The sequence below is a fragment of the Danio aesculapii genome, chromosome 24, assembly GCF_903798145.1.
Source record: "Danio aesculapii chromosome 24, fDanAes4.1, whole genome shotgun sequence".
Lineage (NCBI taxonomy): Eukaryota > Metazoa > Chordata > Actinopteri > Cypriniformes > Danionidae > Danio > Danio aesculapii.
This window is the reverse complement of record NC_079458.1, coordinates 1,543,141-1,563,034: the sequence shown is the minus strand read 5'-3', so window position 1 is coordinate 1,563,034 and position 19,894 is coordinate 1,543,141. Positions and strand designations below refer to the sequence as shown.

Genomic DNA, 19,894 nt, shown 5'->3' with positions numbered 1-19,894 from the left:
AATTATCAGCCATCTCTCTTTTTTATATGCAAATTGACCCTAATGAAAAGGCGACGCGCAGAGAGGGAGACGCTCCCCCCATTAGATAATTCACTGTGTCTAATTGGAGGAGCTCCACCATGTGTGTGTGAGTGAAAGAGAGAGATGTGTGTGGGTCTCAGATTGTGTGAGTATGAATGTTTTGTTGTGAAGGATGTGTTTGTGTTTGTTAATATAAGCTGGTGTGTGTGTGTGTGTGTGTGTGTGTGGATTTGTGTGTTTTTAAGTGAGACATTGGTTTGTGTTGTTGTCAGATGCGTGTACAATATGTGTGTGTGCATGTGCTGTTGTCAAATGCATGTGTTTGTGTGTGTTGTTGTCAGATGTGTGTACAGTATGTGTGTGTGTGTGTGTGTGCATCTGTTGTTGTCAAATGCATGTTTGTGGCGTGGTCAGATGTGTGTGTGTGCATGCATTTGTGTGTGCAACACGTGGTGTTGTTATGAGATGTGTGGGACTGTGTGTGTGTTGTTTGTCAAATGTGTGTGCTCATACTTGTGTTTGTGTGTGTTGTTGTAAGACGTGTGTTGTTTGTCAAATGTGTGAGCGTGCGTAGTTGTGTTTGTGTGTGTTGTTATGAGATGTACATTTGCGCGTGTGTGTGTGTGTGTCAGGGTAAGGTGAGGTGAGCGTCTCCAGAAAGAGTGTGTTATTAGAGAAACCTTCACCTGCTGCTCTGGGAAATTACAGATGTTTCTTCAAATCAAACTTCTCCTGGCCTTTTGAACAAACACACTGAGAGAGAGTGTGTGTGTGTGTGTGAGACAGGTTCATGGAAACACACATCTATGAGGGAATTACACACACAAATACCAGATAAATATTTCTCTCAGATTTTTTTGGCTTCAATCAGACTCTCTAGTTTTTCACCATTGTTTTGTGATTTTTGCGATTAAAAAATGTCTGTGTATATATATATATATATATATAGAGAGAGGGAGAGAGGGCTCGAAACTGCAACCGTTTTGGTCACATATGCGCCTGAAATTTTATCTGTGTGGCCTCAAAATATATTTGGGATATATGGGATAAAATATATTAATCCAGAATTTACACTTTTCCAAGAGTGGATAAAAGACTTCCAGTGGTTAAAGTCCGCTCTGAAAATGACTAAAGCATTCACTGTAAAGCCGCTGGGATGGAGTTTTCAGGTAACAGTGTTTGCCACATCTACACAATTTAAGCACGAGATGTTCTAACGTTATTTAATCCTTCATGTAATCATCACGATGCTGTCAATCGTGCGACTGACACCACGTTCACCATCGCTGAAGAGCATGCATTCACTGAGATGAAACTAATATTGCTCATGAAAAGACTGTTAATTGCTATTAAGATGAGGAATGCAATTAGTAAGTTAACGTTATATGTCAATATCATGTGTGCCATATCAGACAGCATCCGTGAGAACGGCACAGTTATTATCGTTAACTCAGTTCATCTCATTCACGTCAAGCAGTCTGTGCAGGGCTGCTGAGCGCATGCAGGTTTGTGTTTGTTTGTTAGTTTTGATTAGTGTTGATTTCAAATGCAATAAATCTGGAGATATAAAACGTGTAGTAACTGTGCTCAGAATTTTGGGGGGTGCGACAAAATTTTGGCTGGTGCGCCTAAATTTTTTAAGTTAGGAGTACCGGTGCTACCAAGAATAAAGGGTAATTTCGAATCATGATATGTATATATATATATATATATATATATATATATATATATATATATATATATATATATATATATATATATATATATATATATATATATTCATACATACAGTTGAAGTCAGAATTATTAGCCCCCCTTTGATTTTTTTTTTTTCTTTTTTAAATATTTCCCAAATGATGTTTAACAGATCAAGAAAATGTTCACAGTATGTCTGATAATATTTATTCTTCTGGAGAAAGTTATTATTTGTTTTATTTCACCTAGGATAAAAGCAGTTTTTAATTTTTTAACACCATTTAAGGTCAAAATTATTAGCCCCTTTAAGCTATATTTATTTTCAATAGTCTACATGAATCATCCTTGAATCAACCCTCATCAATGTTTTCTGTCTGTTCCATTGCTCCGTTTGTTAGGTGTTTGCTCCCACTTTCTTTTGCAGTCTGAAGCGTGTCAAACATACAATTCATGCCACAGGATGTCTAATCTAATCTTTGCATTGACTTCACATGTAAATCACTCGCGCTTCATCCCCGTCTGCTCACTGCCAAACATTCTCCCCCTCTCTCATGTAATGATTGTGAGGGCGCAGGTGAGACGTCATTCATGTAAAACAAATAATTGCAAACTGAAATAAATATCATTTGATTACATGGTGTGGAATTGGATGTTTTATGAAATTATTTAAGTTTTTGCGATTTATTTTTGTTAATTTTGCGTTGAATTCAGCGATCGGGGAATCGTGAAAATCTAAGGGGGTCTGTTTATTTATGCAGTATGTGGACTCTACAAACTCAGTTTGCTTGCTTTGCGTAATGATGTTGTTCATGTTTTTATTAAATGTTATCAAATACTTATGTAATTCAGGAGAAATAATCAATGATCTTGAAGTTTTGTCTTCCCTCATTTGTTTGCATGTTTGTTTGAGGAGCTGAATATCAGTCATACTAACTCTAACTCTCTCTCTCTCTCTCTCTCTCTCTCTCTCTCTCTCTCTCTCTCTCTCAGGAAACCAAGATTGATTGTGTTCGTGTGGCCACTAAAGGTGAGTGATTGAAACATGCTCCCTAAAGCTGAAAAGCAGATAGAAAAGAGCTGCTCTGAGTGAGGAACAGCTAATGCTCACTACACAGTGCACACCAGACACTGCACATGCCACAATTTACACTTCACATGACACACTAGACAGTATGCGCCACACATTGCACAGTGCAACTAGACACTGCACAGTACACAGTGCGGACTAGACAATGCATACTAAACAATGCACACTAGACACTACGCACTGCACACTACACAGTATTCACTGCATACTAAATGCATACTAGGCACTGCACATTAAATAGTACACACTGCATACGAGACAATGCATACTAAAAAATGCACACTTAGACACACTACATACTAGATAATGCATACTAAAAACTACACACTGCACACTAGACACTATGCACTGCACACACTACTTAGTGCACATTGCATACTTGATTATGCATACTAAACAATGCACACTATGCACTGCACATAAAACAGTACACACTACATACTAGATAGTGCATAGTAGTTACTGCACATGCATATTAAACAGTACGCCTTGCGTACTAAACAATGCACACTGCACACGCTGTACACAGTACATACTGGGCAATGCATTCTAAACAATGCACACTAAACACCATGCACTACACACACTACTTAGTGCACATTGCATACTTGATTATGTATTCTAGACAATGCACACTAGATACTATACATTAAACGGTGCACATTGCATACTTTATAATGCATTCTAGACAATGCACACTAGATACTATGCACTGCACATTAAACGGTACGCACTCCATACTAGATAACGCATACTAAAATGCACACTATGCAACACACACTACATAGGGCACATTGCATACTTGATAATCCATACTAGACAATGCACACTGCACTCTAGACACTATTACACATTATACACTGTGTACCATATAATGATATATACTAGAAACTGCAGAGTACACACTACACACTGCATGCTAAACATTGCACGTTACACACTAGACACTATGCAGTGCACACTGAACATAAATAAAAAAACTACAAGTCAAACATGTTTTGCTTAATAAATACTTGATAATGCATACTAGACACTGCACAGTACACACTATACACTAAACACTTCACACTGCATAGTATATATTGCATACTACACACACATATTACACAGTGCAAACTAAACAGTGCAAATTGCACACTGTTTAGTATTTTAGACACTGCTTAGCACACTCAAACACTATGCCGTGAACACTAAACACAAATAAACAAACTTTTAATAGTCAAGCATGCTTTGCTCAATAAATCGGATGTTTGGGTTCAGATTTAGTCCTTGAGCGGCTGCTAAAACACAGCCATTCTGTATCCTTGAAAGCACAATCATGAAATGCAGTGTTGGAATAGAGCGAGTGTAGTTTGAGGAGTCTGCAGGGAGACATCAGACGCGCGGCGGCAGATGGAGAATCACAGCGCTGCAAACACACCGAGTGTCCAGAACCGCTGCTTTCTGACCTCTGGTGGACCATTAGGAGACTCTGAAGCTCTTTCTGCCGCTGTTTGCTGTTTAATTGAGTGCAGATGGTGCATCATCTATTCTCCTGTCTACATGCCACGTCTCTAATGGAGTCAAGCCTGCTCCATGCAAATGAGAGATTTGGAGACGCTCGTAAAACTGGAAACCATCTGACGCAGATCCTGCTTTGTGCATTTAATGCATTTATTAAAACTGATTAAGCATGAAATAGAGCGCAGGCTTTAGAGGTTTCAAACACACCATTATATGCAGATAGTGTCTGATGAAATGCACACCAAACGAGGAGTTTTGAGCTTTTCTGCACATTTAGAGTTGAAGATAAAATTTTTAGCCCTCTTGTGAAATGTAGCTGCTTATTTATATAATAAATTCTATAAGAGCTTTTTAACATTGTTTGTTTGATTGAACTTACCTTTTTCAACTCACTGCAAAAAAAAGCATTCATTGCCTACATTTTTGTCTTGTTTTTAGTCTAAATATCTAAAAGATTTTAAATCAAGAAGCATTTTCTAGACAAGTGAAAATATGGTCTTGATTTCAGAAATAAATCATTCATTTTCCTTTGGCTTAGTCCCTTATTTATCAGGTGTCACCACAGCGGAATGAACCGACATTTATTCCAACATATGTTTTAACAGCGGATGCCCTTCCAGCTGCAACCCAGTACTACGGCCAATTTAGGTAATCAATTCCCCAATAGCGCATGTGTTTGGGAAACCGGAGCCCCCGGAGGAAACCCACACCAACACGGGGAGAACATGCAAACTCCACACAGAAACACCAACTGACCCAGCCTGCACTTGAACCACCGACCTTCTTGCTGTGAGGCGATTGTGTTACCCACTGCGCCACTGTGATGCCCCCTGTTTGTGTAAACTCTTACATTTTTTAGCATTCAGAAGTTCACAACATGAACATTTATTGAAAATAGCAAGCTTCGGGTACTTCATAAACTACCTTCTTGCTGTGAGGCCACAGTGCTAACCACTGAGCCACCATGCCGCCGCTTTTAGAAATAATGAGTCAAAACTGAGTTTTTCTTTAAGTCATTGTTTTCCTTAAAACATATGAAAAGTTGCAATTAAAAGAAAAAAATAGTTGATAAGAGTTTATCATTAAAAAAATTAAGATCATGCAGTATAGTTGGAATTATGAGATAAAAGTCAAGATTATGAGATAAAAAAAAATCAACGTTATGCAATTTAAAAACTTGATTTAAAAGTTGTGTGAGTGTTTAGGCTGGTAAGCAGTCATGAAATAAAAACTGCAAATAGTTAAGTGAGATATATCATAATTATGAGACGGGTCATAACTATGAGATAATAAATTGATATTGTAAAATAAGTATAATAATACTAATAATAATTCCTTACATTTATATAGCGTTTTCTGGACAATCAAAGCGCTTTACACATTGGGGGGAATCTCCTCCTCCAGCACCAGTGTGCAGCATCCACCTGGATGACGTGACAGCAGCCATATTGCGCCAGACCGCACACCACACAGCAGCTGATTGGTGGAGAGGAGACAAAGTGATGAAACCAGTTATGATATGGGGATGGTTAGGAGGCCATGATGGACAAGGCCAGTGGGCAGATTTGGTCAGGATGCCGGGTTTAAACCCCTACTCTTTTTCCAAGGTCATCCTGAACTGCTCACTGAGCAGTTTAGAGTCCCCTTCAATATACTGGGGCATTAGGACTCACACAGACCGCAGGTTGAGCGCCCCCTCCTGGCCTCACTAACTTCCGGCAGCAATCTAGCTTTCCCATGTGGTCTCCCATCCAGGTACTGACCGGGCGCAGCCCTGCTTAGCTTCAGTCGGTGGCCAACTTGTTTTTGTATTATTTGGGTGTTTTAAGGAAAAGCTCTCTTAATGTTTGAAAAAATATATTTATTTTTGCTTTTCTAGAAAACGCTTCTTGATTTAAGAAATTTTAGATATTTGTACTAGAAACAAGACTGTATTTGTACTAGAAGCCTTTTTTGCAGTATTGCTAAGGTCAATATAAATACAAATCTACATGATAATGCACTGTTGTCCAATAACTTGCCTAATTAACCTAATTAATTGAGCCTTAAAATGTCACTTTAAGCAGAAAACTAGTATCTTATAAAATAACTAGTCAAATATCATGTGCTGAAATCATGGCAAACAAAAAATAAATGAGTTGTTCTAAATTACTTCTTAAACTATGATGTTTTAATGTATTTGATCTCTGTTAAAGCTCACTTGGGAAATATTTGAGAGAATAAAAATGAGGGAGGATAATTGTTTCTCCAACTCTACATGTCAATAAGTGAATGCAGTAATTGGCTGATCTTTAATATGCAGCTATCATTAATTCTGACTGAGCATGATGATAATATATCTCTGTCTTTCTCCTAAACTGCACTGTTTCTCTCTGCTAACGGAAATGCACCCTCAGAAGTGAGCGAGGTGGAGCACTACCAAGACAGCACATTCACTCTGATTTACTGCAGTATGATATGACACATGCAGACACACTATCACAACAAAACATTGAAACTGCTGGAGAAAGTAGTCTGTTTTAAAGATTCAATCATGCGATATAAGATTTGACCATAAACGATAATTGTGTGAAAAATAATAGTGACAGTTCTGATAATTTAGACATGTTTTTGACATAATTTGAGATTAAAACTCAGTCAAACAATTAAAAAATGATTTAAAATGAATAAATTAATCAAAACAATGAAAAGTTTTAAATTGATAAAATATTTGTTTTAATTTTGACAAACTGCATCATGTGAAGAAGTCCAAACTGATTAAGATTAACTAATTAAGTGATGTTGTGAAAGTGCTGTAGTGCTGTCTGTCTAGTATCTCTGCAATAATAATAACCTTTGCCCTGCCTGTCTGTTTATTTGTCTGTCCGTCTGTCTGTCTCTCTCTCTCTCTGCATGTTTGCTGGTTTTCTTCTCTTCTTCTAGCTGCCATTATTGTGACTCAACTCACCACGCCGTATGTGCGTATCGCACCCGCTGCCGGCGACAGCCAACTAACAGGTCAGAACCAGTGTGTGTGAGCGTGCATGTTGTGTCTGTATATATGCACAATATATACATGCACAGAATATATAGAGACACAGTATTTATAGTAGCATTAATATTGTGATTGTAGGACATTAGAGTACAGTAGTAGTACATTTTTATGGGAAATGTTTATTTATTTTTCGATATTATATTTTGCATAATGATTTAAAAAAGAGACAATTATATTAATATTCTAGATTATTATTATTATTAAATCATATTTAGTTTGCTTATATATATATATATATATATATATATATATATATATATATATATATATATATATATATATATATATATATATATATATGTATGTATATATATATGTATGTATGTGAGCAATATCACACTTGTAGCAGTGCGATGTGGCTGTATGTCAACACTAGAGGGAGGCGTTCATTGGCTCAAGTCCACAGGCCGTGTGCCTTAGTGTCCCACCAGTGCCGATATACAGCCACATGGCACTGCTACTCGTGTGATATTCCATTTATACAACAGTTCGATAGCATAATCGTCTATATAAAAAAGACAATCAAACACGGAGAGTCAGCTGATATCATAACAGCAGAAGCCGTTACTAATTCACCAACATCACTGTAGAGCTAGTGTTTGAATGATTCTCTTGCGTAATGTCTAAAGTGATGACAAAACAGCTGATTTAGCTCACATTTAAGATTATAAGGCCGAACGGCATGATATGTCATCAGTCTACAGAGATTTCCCAGTATTTCTCTATTGCAATCACAATAATTAACCCTGAAAAATCCAAAGCAAAGCAAACACTAGCAGATTACTATGGTATGAATGCAGCACTACAACATACAAAAGAGAGAGATCGATTTAGAATGTCACTTACCTGTTTTATAATGATTTTATAATGAATTGATCAGGTGTAGTTGAAATTATTATTCTCCTCTAAGGCTTATTATGCGGCCTCTGTCGCCATCTTGTGGTGCAACCGTCTTTGCTCTGCTCAGTATGACAGGCTGATGGCTGTCGATGCGCTGAATCTCCGAAATGATAAATATTTAAAGTAGGCAGTATCCTTATAAATAAACTGCATAGTTGCAATCTAAACAACTACATTCTCGCCTGAAAAAGCCTCAAAAGTACATTCTGTTATCCAACAGCTGCAATATTTGTCAAACTGTAGAGAGTTTATTGATCTGCTGTCACACTATGTGGGCGGAGTTATACAGAAGGGTGAAGTGGCTGTACAAGTGCTGATATTGCAGAATATCAGCCAATCAGATTCAAGAACCAGATAGTACTGTTGTGTGTGTATGTATGAATATATATATATATATATATATATATATATATATATATATATATATATATATACACAGTATATAGACAACACTAGACATAATTACCTTTTGCATAAAATAGTATTTATTTAGCCTCTTTTAGCGTAATAATATTGTGACATACCTATTATTTGTATTTTTATTTATTTGTTTGTTTATTTTTTACTTGTTTAGATTTTTTAAATATGTACTTTAATTGTGTTTTTTATTTAAAAAATAATTTTCTAGAAGAGTTTAAAACCAAACAATATGTAGATGTGGTATTGTAGTATATAAAACATGGTAATGCTAACATGTAACATGGTAATGTAACATGGTAAATAAAGCCTTTACTGATATAAATCAAAACTATATGGATTAAAATATGAACTTTGGGCTTAAATTAGATTACTTGATTAGATACTTGAAAAAAATAATTGCCAGATGTTTATTGTTAATATTTTTAATTCAGATGTTTTAGAGTGAAAAATGAGCTGAAGATGTCTTCATGGTTACTCTCTCTTATTTTCTCAGTAGTTATGTATGATGTGTTAGTATATATTCACTGTTTGTGTGTGTGTGTGTTTACTGTGGTAAGCGCTGCTGAAAGGTAATGCCGTGTTTTCCGTGTGATAAGCTTGATCTGATCTCCGTCAGAAGGTCATCTTCTATTAGCTGAATCTGCTCTCTGAATTCATGCATTTACTGTGGAAATAAACGCCGACAGCAGACACTAAATGAGCTGTTTTTATTCAGCGCTGATGTCCGTCACAGGAGTCAATATGACCCAACAAACCCCGAGCGTTAAATTACATTTCAATATTTACACTGTTGAACAGTCCCGGGTGACAAATCTCATCCTCCAGAGCCGTAAATTCATACTTCCAGCCCTCAGTTGATGCTAAAATCAGTCACTTTACACACATCAAAAGAGGCTTGTTTTTTTTATTATTGTCATTTTTTATTAAGGCTCATTTATTCTTAAACTATATAATTATATTTACCGTAAAATGTGCATCATTAATCATTCATATATATTTTGCAAAAAGGTTTAGTACGTAATGTGAATTAATGTAATTTACACGTTCATTGTATTTTATTTATTTCTGGATACATATTTAGTGCTTTCAGTAATTTTATTTGTTTATTTATTTATTTATTTCTATTTAACCATTTATTGTAGCTATATTGCTTTTTTATATTCAGTGTTTTCCGAATTTTTTCCTTACCATAAATTGAAATAATTAGTTTGTTACATTTATTTTTTCAATTAATTAATTAATGTATTTATGTATTTAATTAATTTTGTGTAGATATATAAAAGTTTTATTTAAATTCTAAAATTAAAATGCTTGTTTTGTTTATTTAATTATTTATTTTTACTATTTTTGCATAAATTGTAGTGCTTTCAGCAAATATTTATTACCATTATGTGAAATGTATTCTGTATCTTCATCGTCTTTGGTTTGTTTGCGTTACTGGTGTGAGTCAGTGAGTGTTGTGGGTGTTTTTTTATGTGCTCAGTCCGAGAAACACAACAACAGCCTTCAGACAATGATGCTCTTATGCTAATAATCAGACCTACTGTCTACAGTCTTACAGTCTGCTTTAATGCCTCAATATACTGATATACAGAATAAAGCAGCAAGAGTCGATTAGTAATGTACACTGCTGAATTACAGCTGGAAATACAGAATAAAAGATTTTTTAGCTGCTTTCATATGGAAACATTGATTTTGTTTTATATGTACAGACAAATATACTTTGGTTTAACACAATTATAAGATTATGATCATTTGTATTTATAAGACAAAGATAAAACTGTAAATCTAGATTGACAAAACATTATGAGATAAAACTGAAATATGAGAAATTATGAAAAATCACTATTGTGACTAAAAGTCAAAACATGTGCAAATAAACTTCTGATTATGAGATAAATACTCCAAAATATGACAGAAATCTAAAACTATGAGATTAAAAGCCAAAACTATGACAGAAATCTAAAACTATGAGATTAAAAGCCAAAACTATGACAGAAATCTAAAGCTATAAGATTAAAAGCCAAAACTATCACAGAAATCTAAAACTATGAGATAAAAAGCCAAAACTATCACAGAAATCTAAAACTATAGGATTAAAAGCCAAAACTATCACAGAAATCTAAAACTATGAGATTAAAAGCCAAAACTATGACAGAAATCTAAAACTATAGGATTAAAAGCCAAAACTATGACAGAAATCTAAAACTATGAGATAAAAAGCCAAAACTATGACAGAAATCTAAAACTATGAGATTAAAAGCCAAAACTATGACAGAAATCTAAAACTATAGGATTAAAAGCCAAAACTATCACAGAAATCTAAAACTATGAGATTAAAAGCCAAAACTATGACAGAAATCTAAAACTATAGGATTAAAAGCCAAAACTATGACAGAAATCTAAAACTATGAGATAAAAAGCCAAAACTATGACAGAAATCTAAAACTATGAGATAAAAAGCCAAAACTATGACAGAAATCTAAAACTATAAGATTAAAAGCCAAAACTATGACAGAAATCTAAAACTATGAGATTAAAAGCCAAAACTATGACAGAAATCTAAAACTATGAGATAAAAAGCCAAAACTATGACAGAAATCTAAAACTATAGGATTAAAAGCCAAAACTATGACAGAAATCTAAAACTATGAGATAAAAAGCCAAAACTATGACAGAAATCTAAAACTATGAGATTAAAAGCCAAAACTATGACAGAAATCTAAAACTATAGGATTAAAAGCCAAAACTATCACAGAAATCTAAAACTATGAGATTAAAAGCCAAAACTATGACAGAAATCTAAAACTATAAGATTAAAAGCCAAAACTATGACAGAAATCTAAAACTATGAGATAAAAAGCCAAAACTATGACAGAAATCTAAAACTATAGGATTAAAAGCCAAAACTATCACAGAAATCTAAAACTATGAGATAAAAAGCCAAAACTATGACAGAAATCTAAAACTATGAGATTAAAAGCCAAAACTATGACAGAAATCTAAAACTATAAGATTAAAAGCCAAAACTATGACAGAAATCTAAAACTATGAGATTAAAAGCCAAAACTATGACAGAAATCTAAAACTATGAGATTAAAAGCCAAAACTATGACAGAAATCTAAAACTATGAGATTAAAAGCCAAAACTATGACAGAAATCTAAAACTATAAGATTAAAAGCCAAAACTATGACAGAAATCTAAAACTATGAGATAAAAAGCCAAACTTATGACAGAAATCTAAAACTATGAGATAAAAAGCCAAAACTATGACAGAAATCTAAAACTATAAGATTAAAAGCCAAAATTATGACAGAAATCTAAAATTATGAGATAAAAAGCCAAAACTATGACAGAAATCTAAAACTATGAGATAAAAAGCCAAACCTTTGACAGAAATCTAAAACTATGAGATTAAAAGCCAAAACTATGACAGAAATCTAAAACTATAAGATTAAAAGCCAAAATTATGACAGAAATCTAAAACTATGAGATTAAAAGCCAAAATTATGACAGAAATCTAAAACTATAAGATTAAAAGCCAAAACTATGACAGAAATCTAAAACTATGAGATAAAAAGCCAAAACTATGACAGAAATCTAAAACTATGAGATAAAAAGCCAAAACTATGACAGAAATCTAAAACTATAAGATTAAAAGCCAAAATTATGACAGAAATCTAAAATTATGAGATAAAAAGCCAAAACTATGACAGAAATCTAAAACTATGAGATAAAAAGCCAAACCTTTGACAGAAATCTAAAACTATGAGATTAAAAGCCAAAACTATGACAGAAATCTAAAACTATAAGATTAAAAGCCAAAATTATGACAGAAATCTAAAACTATGAGATTAAAGCCAAAACTATGACAGAAATCTAAAACTATGAGATAAAAAGCCAAAACTATGACAGAAATCTAAAACTATAAGATTAAAAGCCAAAACTATAACAGAAATCTAAAACTATGAGATTAAAAGCCAAAACTATGACAGAAATCTAAAACTATGAGATTAAAAGCCAAAACTATCACAGAAATCTAAAACTATGAGATTAAAAGCCAAAACTATGACAGAAATCTAAAACTATAAGATTAAAAGCCAAAACTATAACAGAAATCTAAAACTATGAGATTAAAAGCCAAAACTATGACAGAAATCTAAAACTATGAGATTAAAAGCCAAAACTATCACAGAAATCTAAAACTATGAGATAAAAAGCCAAAACTATGACAGAAATCTAAAACTATGAGATTAAAAGCCAAAACTATCACAGAAATCTAAAACTATGAGATTAAAAGCCAAAACTATGACAGAAATCTAAAACTATGAGATAAAAAGCCAAAACTATGACAGAAATCTAAAACTATAAGATTAAAAGCCAAAACTATAACAGAAATCTAAAACTATGAGATTAAAAGCCAAAACTATGACAGAAATCTAAAACTATGAGATAAAAAGCCAAAACTATGACAGAAATCTAAAACTATGAGATAAAAAGCCAAAATTATGACAGAAATCTAAAACTATGAGATTAAAAGCCAAAACTATGACAGAAATCTAAAACTATAAGATTAAAAGCCAAAACTATAACAGAAATCTAAAACTATGAGATTAAAAGCCAAAACTATGACAGAAATCTAAAACTATGAGATTAAAAGCCAAAACTATGACAAAATAATGAGATGAAAATTCTAAACTAAATAAATAAATAAATGTATGAAACACACCAATCATTAATTATGATGTCAAAATTATTTAAAATATTGCTAATATGCTGTTTAAAAAATAATTATGAAATACCAAGCCTTAATCGTGAGATAAAAGTGAAATATTTAAAAAGTTTTCAATGTAATTTTCTTAAATAAAATGAATAACCAAGCTTTAATTGTGATATAAGTTCAAATCATTACAAAAGTTAAAATTATGTCATTACACCGCATTTATGAGATAATAGAAAATTATAGCAAAAATGTAAAAAACTGCCATTTTATTTAAAATAAAAATCAAAAGATGAAAATCTGGCATTTTAGTATGTTTTTTATGAAACATTAAGCCGTTATTTTGAGATGAAAAGTCACAATTATGGCATAATTATGAATAAATATCCAAATAAATATCAAATTATAATATAAAATTATAGCAAAAAGTAAAAAATGTGGCATTTTATTTAAATAAAAAAAATATATACCAAGCCTTAATTCTAAAAACATTAAGCCCTTATTTTGACATGAAAAGTCACAATTATGGCATAATCATGAATAAATGTCAAAACAAAGACACATCATGCTGTAACTATTAAAAATGATGAAAAAGATCCTAATTGTGACATAAAAAGGGCTTTTTCAGATTGTTTCATAAAAATATCAGCTCATATGTTTTAACTAAAAACTAGTTTGAGAAATTAATACTTATTATTATTATCATATGGTATTATTATTATATTAATTACATTAACATTTGAATTATTTAATTATTTTACAAAATTATACTCTTCATGACAATAATAACAAAGCTTGCCAACATATTTGCTGAAATAATTATGTTTTCATGCGTTTTTACAAAATCTGAGCAGATGTTTATTATTATTTTTACTGTAAATGATACAGCATAACTGAGTATAGCCCACTTTGAAAAGGAATATTTTCCTCCATTTCTCAGTCAATATAGACTGTGCATTTTGGTGCATTTAAACAAAACAGGTTTATTAAACAGATATATTTATTAAAGTAATATTATAATCACAGAACATATTTAGAAATTGAAGATAAAACAATTAAATTCTGCCAAAATATTGCAAAAAAATACATTGCAACAATTTTTTTGGCTTCTCTTGATTTTTTTTTCTTTTTTTAAATTTGTATTTAATGCTTTTCTATAACATATAAATTAGGCTGTACTAGTTTTTGGAGCGTTATCATAAGTTATTTTGTCAGATAAGCTCCAGATTTGGCTTCAGTACTGTGCAGCATCCCTTTAAAAATATGAATTTAAAAGAAAGATTTGTGAGAGGTGTACACATATATGCTGAGTGCTGTAGATTGTAGAGTGTTTTCTCTCATGTTAGATCCAGGAGTCTTCATTTATAAAAAACAAAACAATGCTTGATTAACTGTTTACTAATACTAACCTAAAGCACATGATCACGTATGTTTTTTTGTTTACTTTCTTGCTAGTAATATTTGGTCAGTATTTCTGTCTGTCCATCGTAACATCAGTGACTCCTCTGCTTGTCTGAATGTGTTGTTTCAGGCGCTGCGACCCGTAAACCAGACGCGGTGGAGCCGGAAAAACAGACTGATCATACGGTGAAAATCGCCGGCGTTATCGCTGGGATTCTACTCTTCGTCATCATCTTCCTCGGCGTGGTACTAGTGATGAAGAAACGGTAGGAGATTTTCATTCATTTCTACAATATTCACTCTGATTCATCTGATGATCTTCAGTGTGTTTCTGCTGTCTTCATTTATACACCACTGCACTCACACCAGCCTGTCAATCAAACAGAGAGCCCCGCCCCCGCACTCACCTCATTGGTTGCTCTGAAAGTGATGCTTTGGTAAATCATAGCTATGAAATGTGTAATTATGAGATAAAAGATTCCAAATATGAATTAAAATATGCTTATTTTGAAGTATAAATCATAATAATTAGGATTAGTTATTATAATCATCAGGAAGTATTTTTATTTTGACATACTTAACTAAAATTATGAGATAAATGACAAATGAAGTGATAAACAATTAGTGAAAAACATTTAGAAATTTTTAATTATAAAAAGTCGGAATTATTCAATAAAAGTGACATTTAAAAAAACTGAATCATATTAAAACTTGAAATTCTGAAATGTATTTAGTCATATTTGTATAATAGGTCATTTGAAGAAAAAATAAATAATGTGAAAATATAATATTGATAAAAAAATGAAATAAACGTTAAATTAATGAAAAAAAATCATTATTAAATAAATTTTTAAAATCCAAAAAGTTAAAATGATTAGTTAAATTATGAGATAAAACTATGAGATACATTGATTGTTGTCACTGCAGCACACTATAAAAAATCATATTGTGAAAAATAAATAGCCAACAAAATACTTTAACTTCTTTACAACAACTTGTTTTAACTTAGTTAATCAGGTTTCAATAAAAAATATATAACTTAATATTTCTAATCAGTTTGACTGATGTAAGTTGACATGACTAGAAAAGTTAATTTGATTCAACTAAAAGATATTTTTTTTACAGTGCGACTAAATATTAAGATAAAAAATGCGAAAAGTTTAATAAATGTGTTGGTGTCACTGCAGCACAATATAAAAATATAACAAAACGTCAAATATTTTTATGTTGCTTTAACTTATTTTTAATCAGTGAATCAGGTTTCAACTATTTTTATTTTTAATTATACAAAGTTTAACTTAATATTTCTAGTCAGTTTGACTGATGTAAGTTGACTTGACTAGAAACTAGAACTAAAATTTTGATTCAACTAAAAATATTTTTTACAGTTTAACTAAGTGATGATTGAGATAAAAAATGCCAAAAATTAAAATGAGAGTTTAATTATGAGATAAATGATGAGTTTATATTATGAGATATATTTATTGATGTCACTGCATTACACATATGACAAACATATGACATATCACACATATGACAAATTGTCAAATATTTTAATGTTGTTATAACTTATTTTAATACATTGTTTTGATGTTTTAACTTATTGTAATAACTAAATCAGGTTTCAACAAATTTTATTTTTAATTTTACAGAGTTTAACTTAATATTTCTAGTTTGATTGATGTAAGTTGACTTGACTAGAAAAGTTGATTTCATTCAACTAAAAATATAGTTTTAAATTGCAACTAAAAGGTAATTGAGATAAAAAAATGCAAAAAGTTAAAATTATGAAAAATATTATGAGTTAAAATATGAGTTAAAATGATGAGGTAAATCATTGGTGTCTGCAGCACACTATACAAAATATGACAAAAATGTCAAGGCAGAAAAGAATATTATGTTGCTTAAACTTATTTTAAATACATTGTTATGATGTTTTAATTTATTGTAATTTTTTTTTTCAATTTATAAAATAAATCAGGTTTCAACAAATTTTATTTTTAATTATACAAAGTTTAACTTAATATTTCTGGTCAGTTTGACTGATGTAAGTCTTGACTGACTAGAAAAGTAATTTGATTTTATTTATGTATATATTTATATATATTTGTTTACACACTGAAAAAAAGATTCACTGGATTTGCTCAATTGTTTTAAGGTAAGTGGTTGCAAACAATTTCTATGGGCTGAAATTAAATTAAGCTGAACATTACTAAGTTTAATTTGTTTAAACTAGCCCATCTAAATGATTTGCAACCACTAGCCTTAAATGTAATGATCATTAAATAAGTAATGAACGTAATAAGCAATGTAATGATCATAATACTGCCATGAATCATTTTTTTCAGTGCAGAGCATCAGTCAGAGTGTCAGTGATTGACTTACAGCGACTCTCGACATTAAAACCCGACAAAGTGTTCAGGATCTAAAAAACAAATGGCATCTTGAGCTTCAGAGATCTCCGGTGTCAGAAAACATCCAGCGAACACATGAAAGTCAAAGCAATCTCAGCTGACGCTCCTCAAACGGATGCTTTTGTCAGCCTGACGCAGAATAATTGATTTGATCGCCCTGATAAGCACCATTACACGCTTTGTGGCACCAAATACACGCTGCCTGATGAAATATTAATATTTTCCTCTCAAACAAACGGCGTTGCTTTAATGACCCGGCGACGGGAAACCGCACAAATATTTTTCCAAGTGCAGAAAAAGAAGAGAAAAGGCAAGATAAGAGAGAAAATTTGATGAAAGGCGATTTTTAAAATTTTTTTCAAAGAGACGCCCAAGGCTTGTTGCTGCGGGCGAGTTTACATTAGATCTGGAGTAAAAAAAAAATCATGCAAATAAACTCAGTGGTTCAGGCGGTGTGTTTTCTCTGCTTTCAGATGTCAAGTGCAGGCAGGCCGAGTTAAAATGTTTTTAATGAGAGTCATTACGCGCTCAGAATATAAAGGGTATTTGTCTTTATTGATTTTGCTGCTTCAGAATGGCCAAACGCTTGAAGAGAGATAGAGAGATGTCTTTATTTATTAATTTATTTATTTATTTATTTTGCTGAGTGTGCAGTTTCCATCAGATTGTTTGTATGCATTGGACAGGTTTAATAACCTCAGAATTGCATGTTAAATCTCAGTGTTATTTGATTGAATTGATATAAGTAATTAAGTCAGGACTAGTTCAGAAAGAGAGGGATAGTTCACTCAAAATTACGCATTTGCTCAGTATTAATTCAGCATTGAGTTTTTGTATGCTGAACACAAAGATATTTTGAAGAATGTTGGAAAATGCAGCAATTGACTCCCATTGTATTCTTATTTCTAACCATGGAAGTCAATAGGCACCAGTTTCCAGCATTCTGCAAATTATCTTCTTTTGTGTTTAAAAAAACAAAACAAAATAAAAACAAAACACTTGAGTGAATAAATACTGAGTAAATGTTTATTTATTTATTGATTATTTGTTTGTTTATTTATTTTGCTGAGCATGCAGTTTCCGTCAGATTGTTTGTATGCATCGCATGGGTCATTTTTAGCCTAACCTCAGAATTGCGTGTTAAATCTCAGTGTTATTTGACTGGATTGATATTAGTAAATAAGTCAGGACTGTATTCAGAATTAAAGGGATAGTTCACTTAAAAATAGACATTTACTCAGTATTTATTCAGCGTTGAGTGTTGAACACAAAAGACAGATATTTATTTAGTATTTAAGATAGTATTTAGTTAGCCTCGTGTTTTTAATTATGCTGAACACAAAAGAAGATATTTAGAAGAATGTTGCAAAACAATGTTATTCTTATTTTCTTCTATAAAAGTCAGTGAGCAGCCGTTTGCAACGTTCTTCAAAATATCTTCTTTTGTGTTCAGCATAAATAAAAACACGAGGCTAAATAAATACTGAGTAAATGACTATTTTTGAGTGAAGAATTGTGATATAAAAAGTTCAAAATAAATTCTAGCACTAAATGATATTAATTGATGTTAAAATATTGAAAATGCTGAAGAAATTCTAATTAAGGCAAAATTATGGCATTAAAAAGTCTAAATAGATATATTAAATTGTGATACTAATCAGATTTAAATGGCATAATTATGAGATAAAACTTGGAATTATGAGATAAAGATTCAAAATCTATAATTAAGATTATAAATTCATAATTTAGAGCTAGAAGTCTATTTGACAAAAGACTAAATTGTGAAACAAATTGCATTGACTAGAAATTTGTGTACTAAATGATAAAATAATGAAATTGCTTTGGAAAAGACTCAATTATGAGAAATACACAATTATGATGATCATCATCAGATAAAGTCACACCAATTAAATGTCACAGAATCTATAAATTAGTTAGCAATAATTAGAAATGATAAAAGTAAAGTTGTGACAACACAAAATTGTGAAAAATATCAATTGTAAATGTAAAGATTCTCAAGCTAAATTGATCATTAATATAGAATATTGAAAATGCCAAAAATTCTAAATATGAGATATAAAGTCAAAATTATGAGATAAAATGTCAAAACTATGACACAATTTAAATTATAAGATAGAAAAGATTAAAAAATATTTAAGATAAAATTGAGATGAAAAAAATCTAAATTATGAGATAAAAAGCCAAAACTATGACAGTCTAAATTGAGATAAAAAGCCAAAACTATGACACAATATGAGTTATGAGATAAAAAGCCAAAACTATGACACAATATGAGTTATGAGATAAAAAGCCAAAACTATGACACAATCTAAATTGAGATAAAATGCCAAAACTGACACAATATGAATTATGAGATAAAAATTTTAAACTATGATGTAATTATCAAATTTAAAGTCAATAGTATTGTTCCATAGCGTAAAGAAACATTTTGATGTACTGTAAATGTTGACTATGTAAATGACGGTTTTCCATTTTTAGCTGAACTGTCCCTTTAAGAGTCCCTTATTATTAACTACTGTAGCGTGCTCAGATTTTTGTTTTGTTTTGTTCAGTCTCAGAATTAAATCTGCTCCAGAAAATCAATCAAAAGTGCCTTTATCCTTTGCTACTGCGCTCTTTCTGTCTTCCCTTTGTCTCTCTGACCTCCTTTATGGTATTTTACTGTACTGTACTGAT

At 31.7% G+C, this 19,894-nt stretch overlaps 1 protein-coding gene across 8 annotated transcripts in view; it reads left to right on the top strand.

The window, feature by feature from the left end:
• ptprma (protein tyrosine phosphatase receptor type Ma) overlaps positions 1-19,894 on the top strand; it is a 331,270-nt gene that overhangs the window by 213,344 nt on the left and 98,032 nt on the right. For 4 of the 8 annotated variants that reach the window (XM_056451132.1, XM_056451135.1, XM_056451134.1 and 1 more), the window contains exons 13-15: positions 2,707-2,743; positions 7,229-7,303; positions 14,914-15,049. In XM_056451132.1, the coding sequence (XP_056307107.1) occupies positions 2,707-2,743; positions 7,229-7,303; positions 14,914-15,049 (248 nt within the window). The remainder of the gene's footprint in view (positions 1-2,706; positions 2,744-7,228; positions 7,304-14,913; positions 15,050-19,894) is intronic. The other 4 variants (XM_056451138.1, XM_056451136.1, XM_056451137.1 and 1 more) reach the window with 1 other exon arrangement.